The sequence below is a fragment of the Mirounga leonina genome, unplaced genomic scaffold (assembly GCF_011800145.1).
Source record: "Mirounga leonina isolate KUSES-001 unplaced genomic scaffold, KU_Mleo_1.0 Mir_154, whole genome shotgun sequence".
Taxonomy (NCBI): domain Eukaryota; kingdom Metazoa; phylum Chordata; class Mammalia; order Carnivora; family Phocidae; genus Mirounga; species Mirounga leonina.
Window position 1 is genome coordinate 47,844,905 of NW_023270389.1, and position 14,950 is coordinate 47,859,854.

The 14,950-nt window shown below is 35.9% G+C and overlaps 1 protein-coding gene across 2 annotated transcripts in view; it reads right to left on the reverse strand.

Annotated features, from left to right (window-relative positions):
* RALGPS2 (Ral GEF with PH domain and SH3 binding motif 2) overlaps positions 1-14,950 on the reverse strand; it is a 156,087-nt gene that overhangs the window by 83,596 nt on the left and 57,541 nt on the right. For both annotated transcript variants that reach the window (XM_035010709.1, XM_035010710.1), the window contains exons 5-7: positions 12,622-12,705; positions 7,337-7,426; positions 1,740-1,832 (exon numbers count right to left, since the gene is read on the reverse strand). In XM_035010709.1, coding sequence (XP_034866600.1) covers positions 1,740-1,832; positions 7,337-7,426; positions 12,622-12,705 — 267 coding nt within the window. The remainder of the gene's footprint in view (positions 1-1,739; positions 1,833-7,336; positions 7,427-12,621; positions 12,706-14,950) is intronic.

A 14,950-nucleotide genomic window follows, 5' to 3' on the forward strand; every position in this document is an offset into this window, starting at 1 on the left:
TCCCCTTTAATCTGCTTTATTTTTCAGAGCATTCATCAATATTTATGATATATCATTTATTTATTTACAGCTTATCTTTTCCCAGTAGAATGTTAGCTGCATAAGAATGGGACTTTGTATCATTTACTGCTGTATGCCAAGCAGTTAGTGCCTGGCACAGTATAGACTATTTTAAATTTAATATAATTTTAAATTTAATATAAACACTAAAGATTTTATTCAGATTAATAATGAAACTGTTACTAAATAAAAAATTCTTTTCCATGCAAATACATGAGGGAGACAACAAAAATATCTTCAAGGAAAATAAAAATTAACTTGAGGGAAATGTATCTCATTTCTAAACCACAAGATAAATCAGAGTATAATTCTTTTCCCTAAAATTTCAAAGATGGAATTCATTACTGTATATTTATAATCATTTCCATTCACCAGTGAAATTCAAATTTTAAGAAAAGAGAGAAAGGCCATCTTATTAAAAGGAATTTTTTTAAAGTAAGAAAACCCTTCACCCAGGTGCTTCTAAAATGCAAATAAAATATAAAGAGGATCATAAGCTCTTCCATATTAATGTCTTTCTTCTAATACAGAAAATCACCCTGGTTTTCATGAGAAACACTGTCTCTTCAGATACGATGAAAAGTAAAAACAATACTAGGCTAATTAAAAACAGTTATACTGGGGTGCCTGGGTGGCTCAGTCGGTTAAGCAGCTGCCTTCGGCTCGGGTCATGATCCTAGGGTCCTGGGATCAAGCCCCGCATCGGGCTCCCTGCTCAGCAGAGAGCCTGCTTCTTCCTTTCCCTCTGCCTGCCACTCTGCCTACTTGTGCTCTCTATCTCTGTCAAATAAACAAATAAAAAATATCTTTAAAAAAAACCAAAACAAAACAGTTATACTTTAGCCAAGAAAAAAAAGAAGCTTTTAAAAGTTAGTCATCTCTTTATCACAGGATCCCAAGAATATAGTAATCCTTTGTATAAAATGTATTAAAATCATTCCTCCTTAACACCAAAGAATACTATTAAATAAGAACAGATTTAATCGGATATGAAATTTTACTTATATAAAATCTAAATGAAAAATACCTAGAAAGCTTGAGGCCAGTACCACATCACTCAAATATGGAAGTACACAGATTTGCAGAAGTCAAAATTCACACCCTGACTGACCTTGTCAAAGTGATAGAACCAAATACAATTAACATATATCAGAATGTGCAGCAACACTGCATAATCCCATGTTAACTACCCAATTTTTCATTATTCCTGAGGGGAAAAAAAATCTAAGTTTACTGACTAAAAGATAATGAAAATCTAAGTAAGTAAATATTCTGAAAGTTGCAATTTAGATGTTCTCCTTGAACTTTCCAAAAGCTTAATCTTTACAAGATTAAATGCAAAAAAACTGCATTAAATGCAAAAATAAAAATTACACTTCCCCATCAGTAAACATGAAATGCTATGTTGTCAAAGATGCTTACACAGATTCTACAAAAATGATTTCCTAAATGGCAAAACCCAAGTACCAAGCTATAATTTACCCCAAAATTACCTGACAAGTCTAGTGTAACACTTGAGAGAGGAAAAAGCAGGTTTCAAAAAAAAAATAGAGTATAAACTAATTTAAGGGTCCTTATCTATTATAATATTAACCTCACTAAGAACTACAAAAGAAATAAATACATCTTTACTTCCAACAGGAAGTCTAACCCTTTCACTAACTAGGAAGATGACTTACCGCCCATGTTTTAGTCAACCTGAAGATTGGGGCACTCTGTAAGCCAGAAACCACTGCCATAAGTGCATGAAGGTTATTCAGCTCATACAGTTTCTGAAGATTTAAGAAAAAGGGGGAGGAGAGATAAAAAATAATGAGAATAAATATAAGAAAACTTTCGATTAACAAGTAAAATCTAGGCAATTAGTAGTGTTCTAGTACTTCTCACCCTCATCAGCAAGATTCGTCTTTAGAGTACCCATTATGTTTATAATAAGTTGATTTTAGCCCACAACAGAACTTCCACATTCTAACCTGGCATTGACCCCAAGCTCTGGGAACAAATCTACCTCTAGTTCAGTAATATATTAAGAAAACCAAAGTTATGGCTCAGTATCAAGTTTACCCAATATGATCATGCACCCCATTTTCTAGTAAGGAGTCTCCTTCCTTATACTGAAATACCAACCCCCTGCCTTATGATCCCAGTTTTAAGAAAGGGTCTGTGCCCAGGATCCTGATCTGGTTTTCTACTCAGTACCCTCATAATTCCAGGGTTAGGGTTCAAATCTGCTTTCCACAGTCCTTAATTTCCTTCTTCCTCCCACCCGAATCCTGATTCTCTGTTCTTCACTCATGTTGGGACATCCACTCGCTTCCCAAAACTAGACCTTGCTTTTTACAGTCTCCTTGCAGGACTCCTACCTAACATTAGGCTCCATCAGTTTGCCAAGAGATCTACTTGATATTTATTTATTTATGTATTTATTGCTAATTTCCCAGATTTCCTCATAATACCAGATGCTTACATCTTAATGGTCCTATCTGAAAATCATTTAGAATGGTCCTTGCCCACCACCAAGAGACTCCAAGGCAAAAATGCCTGTTTTGAACATTAGAGCTAAGGAAAGAGGAGGGTTTCTGTTTCTCTGGAGAACTCTGACCAATATATCACCTTAGCTCAGGTCTCAAAGAATTCCCATAAAGTTTCAAGAAATATGAACTCAACAGACTCAATTTAAAAAAATGGAAAATGAAAAAACATAAGGAACCAAGAATTTACAAATGGAGAACAATATCAGTTATTGGCCTCAAATAAAATGAAGATTAAATATGAAGATATTATCTAGAATGCAACATAAAAGAGGTTTAAAAAATGTGAAAAAAGGTTGAGACATGAAACGTAGAGAAAAAAGGCCAACATTTATCTAGCTGGAGTTGCAGAAGAAGACGATAAAAAGTAATGGTAGAAACAGTATCTGAGACATGATGGCTGATTATTTTCCTAGATTACTGAGAAGACATTAATTCCTAGGTTCAGGAAGCTCAAGGAATCCCAAGCAGAGTAAAAAACAAAAAACAAACACACAAAACTCTAAGTCTGGAATAGCATTTTTTTTTCCCTAAAGATCTTCTTTTTTTGAGAGAGAGAGCAGGAGCAAGGGGGAGAGGGAGAAGCAGGCTTCCTGCTGAGCAGGGAGCCTGACGTGGGGCTTGATCCCAGGACCCTGAGATCACAACCTGAACTGAAGGCAGACGCTTAACCGACTGAGCCACCCAGGCACCACTGGAATAGCATTTTATAAGAACAAGGTGACATAAAGAGACTTCCAGGTTAAATAAAATAAAGATCACTTTAACAAAGGATTTTTAAAAATGGTGTCAGACCTCAACATCACTAATCATTAGGGAAATGCAAATCAAGGCCACAATGAGAGATCCTCTCATTTGGTCAGATTGGCTACTATCAAAAAAAACCAAAAAACCAAAAAAACAAAAAACCCCAAAATAACAAGCATTGGCAAGTATGTGGGGAAAACACTGCTCACACACTGCTGGTGGGACTATAAATTGATGCAGCCACTATGGAAAGCACTGTGGAGGTTCTTCAAAAATTTAAAAATAGAACTACCATATGATCCAGCAATTCTATTTTGGGTATTTATCCAAAGAAGATGAAAACACCAATTCAAAGAGATATATGCACCCCTATGTTCATTGCAGCATTATTTACAATAGCCATTATTTACAATGGAAGCAACCCAGTGCCCACTGATAAACAGACAAAGAAGATGTGGTATCTATGATACAATGCAGTCTTAGCCATAAAAAAAGAATGAAATCTTGCCATTTGTGATAACCTTGTTGGACATAGAAGGTATTATGCTAAGTGAAATAAATCAGAGAAAGACAAATACGGTATGATTTCACGTATATGTGGAATCTAAAAAACAAAACAAATGAACAAACAAAACAGAAACAGATTTATAGAAAATAAAACTGTTGGTTATCAGAGGGAAGGGTTTGGGGGAGTGGATGAAACAGGCAAAGGCAATTAAGAGGTACAAACTTCCAGTTCTAAAGTAAGTAAGTCATGGAAATGTGACGTAAAAAATATTATAATAATTTTGTATGGTAACTAGACTTATTGAGATAATTTCATAATGTATAAAAACACTGAATCACTATGATGTACACCCGAAACTAGCAGGATACTGTATGTCAACTATACCTCAATTAAAAAATGGTGCCAGAATTATTATTCATATGAAAAATATGAATAGTAATCCATAATCCATACATACATAAAAATTTATTCCACATGGATTAAATACTCAAGTACAAAAATCAAAGCTATAAAACTTTCTTAAATTAGGTATGTTTAAATAAGACAAAATTAAAGATCAGTAAGTTTGACTACTAAAGAATAACTATATCAAAACATAACATGAAAAGTGGTAAGACAAGTCAAAAATAGAATGATGCATATGAAAACATGTAAAAGAGAACTAGCATCGAGAGTTAAATAAAAAACTCTTACAAAAATCAATAAAAGACCAACACCATAATAGAAAATTGTTCAAAGATCCTGAACAGACATTTCAGGAGAAAAAACCTAAATGGCCAACACAGAAAAAAATGTTCATTCTCATCACATTCAATGAAAGTTATCTAACTGTCATTTCTTTAAAGGTAATTTACCTGTTCTCTCTATATTTTAGTGCTTCAACCCCCACATGAGCACCTAGAGACTCCTACAAAGCAGTAGTGTTTATAACAACAAAAATTTCAAAACTATCCAAGCTAGAGTATATTGAAGAATTTGTGGTATATGCCAACAACAGAGCACTCTAAACAGAGATATACCCCGAAACCATTCAGAAACAGTGCTGAGTAAAAAAAACCAAAGTTTTAAAAATATAAAAGTAATTAGGAAATGATTTAAACAAAATTGAAAAACATACAATATATGATTCAGAAACACACACACATATATAAAACTATATAAGAAAAGCAAACAAAATTCTGGGCAATGGTTCCTTTTGTAGTGGGAGGGTAGGGGATCGCATATGAGGAGACCTATGGGAATTCAAAGAGGGCAGTGGGTACATGGATATCCACTTTATCATCCTTTTGATACCTTAAATCTACTTTATAAATTTTTTGTGTGTCTCTGTGATCAGTATTATGTATCAAACTTGATTTAGACTATGGTACCCAGTTATTTAATCAAACATTAATCTAGGTGTTGCTGTGGAGCCATTTTGTAGATATGGCTTACATCTATAATCAGTTGATTTTAATTAAAAGAGATTACACTTGATAATATGGTAGGCTGCATCTAATCAGCTAAAATGGCTTAAGAGACAAAAACTGAGAGAAGAGGGGCACCTGGGTGGCTCAGTTGGTTAAGCGACTGCCTTCAGCTCAGGTCATGATCCCAGAGTCCCGTGATCAAGTCCCACATTGGGCTCCCTGCTCAGTGGGGAGTCTGCTTCTCCCTCTGACCCTCCCCCCTCTCATGCTCTCTCTTAAATAAATAAATGCAAATCTTAAAAAAAAAAACAAACAAAACTGAGAGAAGAAATTCTGCCTCAAGACTGCACCTCCAATTCCAGCCTGAGTTTCTAGATTGTCCACCTGCCTTACAATCGATTTCACACTAGCCAGCCCCTTCCCCCAGCTACTGGAGCCAATTCCTTAATTTTCTTTATATATTTTATATATGTGTGTATTTATCCTCTCACTCTAGAGAACCCTAACTCATACAATCTACTAAAAGAAGAAAAAGACCTGCCCGTTTTATACAGACTGAATACAGAAGGCAGAGAGGCAGAATAGAAGGATTTAAGAGATGGTACACAACAAAAAAGGTTATGAACTTAGGGCTTGGGACGAAAGCAACCACTGTCAAAAATGACTTAGAGTCTGAACTGGAATTAAATGATTACTTGATGAGGAGGATAACAGCAAACCTGAAAGGCGGAATTTGGTTTCTTTTTTCTTTTTTTAAGATTATTTATTTGACAGAGAGACACCATGAGAGAGGGAACACAAGCAGGGGGAGTGGAAGAGGGAGAAGCAGGCTCCCCGCTGAGCCAGGAGCCCGATGTGGGGCTCGATCCCAGGACCCTGGGATCATGACCTGAGCCGAAGGCAGATGCTCAACGACTGAGCCACCCAGGCGCCCCTAGAATTTGGTGGTTTTGAATGGAATGTGCAAAGCATAAAAATACCAGGAAAAAATAAAACAAATTCAGACTTTATGGAGAAAAGACATGAATTTGTTAGCAAAACCCAATTTATCGAACATATCACAGAGAACGTTTTAAAAGTTTTATGACACTGCCACAAAATATCATATTTACAAAGCTAGCTCTGCCACCTAGTGCCACAGAATGCTAGAATACAATTGTTCCCAGGTGCTCAAGGAAAATATGTTACAACTCACAGCAATCACAATTTTACAATAATTACAGTAATTTAAAACTGTAAAAAAGGTATTCTTATTTTAATCCACTTTCATTCGGATGTGAGGTAAATTATGTATTTATTACAAGAATAATGAAGAATGTGGCTACAATTATACCACCTTTTAGTGAACTTAACGTAAATTTGGAGTTATGAGTTTTAATAAATTATTGGTATCCTCCTGTGAAATGCCCTGTTCACCCCCTCCTCTCTAAATTCTGACCATCCTTGAAATCCATGTTCCTTTTCTCTTGCTGCATTTATTATCCATGCCATACAACAACTACTCAATTAACATATTTTGTTAATATCCTCTTTATATTATTCTCTTACAAATAAAGTCTTCTCATTCTCCACATGGTTGGCAGTGATGTATTTCAAAAGCAAATAACTGATATGTATTTTCCTACTTAATCCTGTAAGGCTTTCCCAATTACGTGCACTAGAGTCCAATATTTTGTAACTGTCATACTTCACCATAATCTGATATATTTCAAAAGCAAATAACTGGTATGTATTTTCCTACTTAATCCTGTAAGGCTTTCCCAATTACGTGCACAAGAGTCCAATATTTTTAACTGTCATACTTCACCATAATCTGATCTCTGCCTACTTATCCAGTCAAATAAATAATATAATCCAGCTACTCTGAGAGAGGGAGGAAAGATGTAAAAGGGAGGACGATAGGAGGAATAAAGAAAAGGCAAAGAAAACAGGCACCCAATTGAAAAAATTGACATACTAATCAATAGGCCTTATTTTCCAGGGTCAATAAATAGTAAATAAGGTGTCACAGGCAAACATTGACTCACAAACAGTGCTGAATGGTTGGGACTCTCAAAAAATAAAAACAAAAGTTTTCTTACCTTAGCAGTTTTAATATAGTGGCTCAACACTTCTGCTCTGATTTTTAATGTCTGAGCATGAAGAATTTCTCTAACAACCCAAAAGCTTACCTGCAAATAAAAATGAAAAATAGTTGAATGGCAAGATTCTTCACTCACTAGGATCCAATTAATGACAGGAACTACTTGATGAACTACCTATAGCTGGTTAATAAACCATACTTTCTCTTTCCCTGCACACCCCCCAATTGGATATATACCCAATCTTTGGATGTTGCATACACTTCATATATGTACTATATGTATATGCACAGAGACAGATATAGATATGTATGTGTGTACATACACAAAAACATCACTATGATTTTTGATTTGCAAAAGCAAACAGAAGTTTTGAAGGAAAAGAGCTAACAGAAGAATGCAATAAAACCAGAGTGATACAACAAGAACACTATACCAATACGTGTGATTTTGCTGTATTCTGAAACACCGTGGCAGATTAGATATGCTTTAAGAGCAGACATTATAAAATATGCTACTTATAGCATACTTTTCCTGTGGCTGTGTAATCCCACATTGCCATTTATTTACACTAAGCATAATCATAAGTGTGAAGAATCCCAAGTGTTTCTTGGTATGAATAAAATGAAATATCATAAAGAAAAACGTATCTAAGTCATTCTAAAATTAAACTAAGATTGTATTTTAAAAATCATGTAATGCATTCCCTAATTCATAAACCATATTCATAATTTCTTTCAAGACATTAAAAATCATTCATCAGAAGGCAGACTAGGGGCGCCTGGGTGGCTCAGTTGGTTAAGCGACTGCCTTCGGCTCAGGTCATGATCCTGGAGTCCCGGGATCGAGTCCCGCATCGGGCTCCCTGCTCGGCAGGGAGTCTGCTTCTCCCTCTGACTCTCCCCCCTCTCATGTACATGCTCTCTCTCATTCTCTCTCTCTCAAATAAATAAATAAAATCTTTAAAAAAAAAAAAGAAAAAAAAAAGAAGGCAGACTAGATCTATCTATCACACTACTAAAATGCTCTATCTACTCTGATGAAAGTAGTTTGCTTACCATATGATATAATGTAACATTTTTAATTCATTTACTATGGTAAGAAAATCAAAGCACTATCAGTTGGCTTAAACTTCTAAATCTAAAAACGGTGTATTAGTTAAGAAATGACCGTGCAGGGCGCCTGGGTGGCTCAACTGGTTAAGCGACTGCCTTCGGCTCAGGTCATGATCCTGGAGTTCCGGGATCGAGTCCTGCATCGGGCTCCCTGCTCAGCAGGGAGTCTGCTTCTCCCTCTGACCCTCCCCCCTCTCATGCTCTCTCTATCTCATTCTCTCTCAAATAAATAAATAAAATCTTTAAAAAAAAAAAAAAGAAATGATCGTGCAAAAGATAGCGCCTTGCCTCACATTTCGTCTCCCTGTTTTAGTGAAACATTTCATCAATAAAATGCCAAAATGTACATATTTTGTATATATTTTACAAAGGTATATATGTAAATATCAAATGTATATATTTTACAAAACCATCTTCCTATCCATTACTATATCTGGGCTACTAATGGCAATTATTATCCCTGATTCTGATAAAGTTTACTTCTAAAATATATCAAAAGCTATACTCTAGATATTTGATCAACAACCATAGCCAATATTACCCGTGAACTCAATCTAAACTGCATGATCGCTGACTTTATTAAATTTAATGTGAGACAAATTTTAAGACAAATACCATCAACATGGCCCAAAAGTTCTTGTCATTCTTTTCACTGAAAGTCATCTGGACAGGTTTGTGACTGCTTTGATAAACAGAAGATGAACGAAATTGATGCTAACTTCCAGGACAAGGTCATAAAAGAGCACGCAGCCCCTGCCTTGATTGCTGGAACACTGTGTCTGAGATTCCTGAACTACCACGTAAGAAGTCCAACCACCATGCTGGAAAGGCTAAGTGTAGGTGCTCCCCAGTTGACAGTCCTAGCTAAAGCCAACCATACCTGAGAATACTGATCCAGAATGACCGACACTAAGATACACTTCAATAAAATTACTGGGAAAAAAAATCTGTCGGCCATAGAGACAAAAAGATACAGTAATTTTTAAGGAAAATAAAATGTAATTATCATCAGACTTTTCAACAGCAACACTGTCAGGAAAAAAAATGGATTAATATCAAGGAAGGAAAATTTTATACAGAGGAGAGGAAAATTTGTCAGCATTCAAGAATTCAGGCATTACTGTTTTAATGAGCCCTTCCTGAGTATTGTAACAGAGAACGAGCTTCAGGCAACCAAATAGCCTAGAGAAACACAACATAAGGATGGTACTTTAAGGAGGGTTAGAAAGAGAGTACATTATATAATGCCGATATGCTCAGACAATATATAGTGCAATTATGAAAAACAGAACATCTGCAAAACATCTGTTTATAACATTATTGGTATTAGTATTATTATTCTGAGTCTGTTGTTTGTTATGTAGGACAAAGCAAATGAGTATATGATAGGGTATTGTATCATGTCCTATGTCCCTTGAAAACCAGAATTCTGGGTGTGGAAGAAAGAACATATGGATGTAATACAGAAGAGTTCTAAGTAAAACTCTGGTCCTGAATTCGAATTAGAAGTATCAATATGAACTCATGAGATGCTTTATCTTTAAATAGTTGTATGTGTATGTGTATAACACACAGATATCCTAGCTATCTCTGCTGAAAAAGGCATAGAAATTGTCATTCTGATAGCAATGAGCATTCCTAGCATTCAGGTCCACTTCCCCCCATAAGAAACCAGGACTTATTAAAGAAATGTTGATTCCAGGTGGGGGACAGGTAATGGAGCAAATGAACCCGAAACATCTTTGTATACCAGATGGCAAGGGAACTATTCGAGACTACTAGGGTTGTGACAAAGGACATGAATGCCAACTTGCATAGACTTCCACTGGCCAAAGATGGAACAATATTCATCTCAATAAAGATAACCACAACGGGTTGAAACACATCATATGCATCTAAATTTATGAGTTCATAATGGTATTAAAAAATAAAAAACTACTTGGTCACTATTAGAGGAACACCAATTCATTATCTTCAAAATTATTAAATAAAGGGAAGGATCAAACATTCATCCTTCCTTGCTTATAGGTAATGAACCTCTGGGCAAGCAAATACCAGATGAGGGAAAATGTCTCTTTATAAAAGCATTTCAAGGGGCGCCTGGGTGGTTCAGTCAGTTAATCATCTGCCTTCGGCTCAGGTCATGGTCCCGGGGTCCTGGGATCGAGCAGCACATCAAGCCCGCATCAGGCTCCCTGATCAGGGAGCGGTCTGCTTCTCCCTCTCCCTCTCTCCCCCCCCCCCCCCCCCCCCCCCCACCGCTCGTACCTGCTCTCTCAAATAAATAAAATCTTAAAAAAAAAAATAATAATGGTGCAGATAGATTTCTTGTAATAGACTCTAATTTCTTTTATAATCTGCTATTTCAAATCTTCTATGACCCTACTAGGAGAAATTAATAGAGTAATGGAGCAACTCAGTAAGATTATAGGATCAATTGTAATCTGGAATAAGGATATAAGCTTTTGGTACAATGTGGCATATTTGACTCTGACAACTTTTTGGCTTATTTAAGAATAATATGCTGGAATAAGGATAAAAGCTTTTGGTACAATGTGGCGTATCTGACTCTGACAACTTATTGGTTTATTTAAGAATAATATGCTTAAAATCTAAAGTCAAATTTGTGAATATTATAACAATGTTTTTGTATGGTAAAAAAATTTTACTGTGATGAAAAATTCTGATCAACTCAGAAAAATTTTGAATATGTAACTATATAACTTGAATATAAAATTCAGTGAAAGACATGCTTGCCCTATATCCCTATTTTAATGGTTTAATCTTATTTTTAAAAACTTTGATCTACTTCATTTTGGGGAATACAGTGAACCAAATAACCTGAGAAACTGTTTATATAAAAGCCTAGAAATGTTGGGTTAAAGACAACAAACTCTTTTTTAAAAAAACATGTGGCTAACTTGAAAGAAAGGATTTCCCCTAGAGGCAGGGGGGGAAAAAAAGGGAGGAGGAAACAAAGGCAAAGCAGTGGTTAAAAGAAAGGGCACTGCAGCTGCCCATGGAGGATTTTCTCTCAGTGACATAGGGGCTCAGGATTTAATACTCCTCCCAAGATATACACAAGTCGCCCAACTCTCTTCTACCACCACTATGTCTATCTAAGGGATTGTCAAAGTGCTATAATCTTGGTGAAAATGGAGGCTAAAACAATTCACTTACTGGCAGGGGAAGACAAATACAGGAGATGGAGAAAAATAAGTTTTTCATAAGAATTTGTAACGAGCCCTTAAGTGGATTTCGAGTTTAAATTTTCACTAAAGCAAAGTATGGATGTTCCTAACCAAAACTTATGAAAAACTGAACTAAGTCATTATAGCCCTTGGTACCAGCAAAAGCAAACAAAAGCATTTCAGAAGAGATATACCCTCAATCTAGGCAGCAGCAGAAGTCCCACAGATAAAGCACACATAAAACTTAAATGAATATGAGCTCTCAATCTAAAATTATAAAATGCTTAAGAAAACAAACCATTTTGTGTAAGGATCAGCAGACATAACATAGAATTAGAACTCCAAGGTCTTCAGATAATAACACAGAAATTACAAAATAAAATGTTGAAAATGATTTAAGAAATATTAAAAATGACACTAGTGTAAAAGCACACAGATTTGAAACAGATGTGACCCATCTATAAGAGAATTAGTGAACTGAAATATAGATCTGAAGAAACCATGCAGAATGGTTTAAGGAAATAGATATAAAATACGAAAGGTTAACATACAAGTAGAAAAGAGTATCAAGCCCCAACAAATTTCCAAAAGAAATTACAGAAGGAAAAAAAATAGAGATCATGCAGAGAGACAACATTTGAAGAGATAGTGGCTTAAAATATTCCAACATTGATGTGAAAAGTTAAACTACTTCTTAATGAAAATACATTAAGGAGGGGCGCCTGGGTGGCTCAGTCGTTAAGCGTCTGCCTTCGGCTCAGGTCATGATCCCAGGATCCTGGGATCTAGTCCCACATCAGGCTCCCTGCTCAGCGGGAAGCCGGCTTCTCCCTCTCCCACTCCCCCTGCTTGTGCTCCCTCTCTTGCTGTGTCTCTCTGTCAAATAAATAAATAAAATCTTTAAAAAAAAAAAAAAAGAAAATACATTAAGGAACTGAATTTCAGAAACTAAATTATCAAGATTTTATAAGCAACTCACATGATTAAATCTTCTTGTGAAGGCAACGGCATTTGGTGCAGAACTATATTTTTCTTTTTTATTCCATCCACAACTTGAAAGCTCCTGAAAAAAATGAGTAAAAATAAATTTGATGAAATAGCCCAGTCTTCTTGTTATAGTAAGGGTTTTAAAACATAAAAGACAATTGTGTCCTTTCCTAGAGCCATTTTACTTAACACGAACATATCTAATACTATAACCATTTAGTTAAATCACAAAAACAAATTCTACTAGCAGAATATAAGAGGGAAAATTACTTGTCTCTGAGAATATAGATAACTAGACTTACATTCTACAAGGAGATTGGTGGATTCTTTTTTGAAGAGATTTGAATCCCAAGAGGAAGGACCCACAGATAATGAAAGTTGAGCTTTCTACAGTGTATAGTGAAGCCTAGTAGTTGTCAAGCCCCATTCAGTTACTCAGAGCTTCCGATTAGCTTCCCAGTACCTCACTCTTTGAGCTGACAGCCAACCACCCCAGATATGTGACGAAACTTCTAATAAAAGAGTTCTTGATACCCCGCAAGGTCTGTCAATAGAATTCAAAGGGCTTAATAAACTTGGATGTCAAAAAATTAAATTTTTATTTTATACTAACCTCTGATACGACATTCCTTTTAATTATAAATGTAGAGTACAGATTACAGAAGAGTTAGCAATACATGTGACTTTGTCACTGATAAAAAATTTTCATATCACATTACAGTTGGTACAGATAGCCCAAAAACATCATTATACTCATCACTAGTTTGAAATTATGAGCTCATCATCTCTGGATCTTAATGTGTTAATAAAGAAGCACATATATACTGCTATGTGACAGTTATAAAAATATGTTGAGAAGTGTATTTTAACAGAATTGATTTCCTTTGATTTTAAAGGGGTTCAGCTCCATAGGCTTTGTTCAGGTGCCAAAGGGTTCCAAGGTTCAAAACAGGTTAAGAACCCTGCTGTAATGCAATAACCACCACCAGAAAGAGACAGAATCTATCTGAGGAAATTGAGTTAGGGCAAGAAGCAAACAAACAACTGAGAAAAGAAAAACTCATACAATTATTACTCTCAGATAGATGAGGATATTGCTCCCATTAGGCAAAAACAGGAGGATATGTTTAGAGAACAAAACAGAGCTTTTGGAAAGGAAAACACAGTAAGAGAGATTTAAAAAACCAACATAAGAGTTGTGAGATAAAGGTGATAAAAATCTTTTAAAAAATAAACTCAAGGGCGCCTGGGTGGCTCAGTCGTTAAGCGTCTGCCTTCGGCTCAGGTCATGATCCCAGGGTCCTGGGATTGAGTCCCACATCGGGCTCCTTGCTCGGCAGGAAGCCTGCTTCTCCCTCTCCCACTCCCCCTGCTTGTGTTCCTGCTCTCGCTATCTCTCTGTCAAATAAATAAATAAAAATCTTTAAAAAAAAAAAAAATCAAAATAGGAGTCAAAATATTATGTTAATTGGAGTCCACTAGACTCAATGTCTGCATAACAACAAGAATTTTAAGGGAGTACTGAGAAAAATAACTTATCAAAAAAATTTTTTTAAATGCCCTTAGAACTTTAAGGGCAAGAAAAGACCTGTCTCGTGCCCTTTATAATGGAGTAAATTAAAAAACCCCTCAAAACCAAGGCCCAGCATCAGAAAGTTTAGAGCATTAGAGACCAAGAGATTATAAACCTGTAAGATTCAGGGGCGCCTGGGTGGCTCAGTCGTTAAGCATCTGCCTTCGGCTCAGGTCTGATATCCCAAGGTCCTGGGATCGAGCCCTGCATCGGGCTCCCTGCTCCATGGGAAGCCTGCTTCTCCCTCTCCCACTCCCCCTGCTTCTGTTCCCTCTCTCACTGTGACTCTCTCTGTCAAATAAATAAAATCTTAAAAAAAAAAAAATCTGTAAGATTCAAAAACAAAAATAGATCTCAGGCAGAAAAAAGGGATCAAAGGCATCGATACCTCAAGAGTAACACACTGAAAGTCAAAGACAACTGAAATAATGTCTTCAAAATCCTAGAATTCTGTGTCCAACAAATATATGAATTAAGTATGAAAATATATTGCAGAGATTTTCAAACATGAAAGTCTCAGAGAATTTGTCTTCTATGCACCTATTCTCAGAGAGCCAGCAGAATATGTGGTCCCTCAAAACAAACTAGCAAACTAAGAAAAAGGAAGACATGTGATCCAGGAAACTGAGTAACCACATACAAAGAAAATACTATGAATACCCAGATTAACAGTAAAGGGACATCCTGGGACACAACTGTGAGCAGAGCTTAAGAACAATAGTTCAGATATTAACTAGCAAGAGGACAG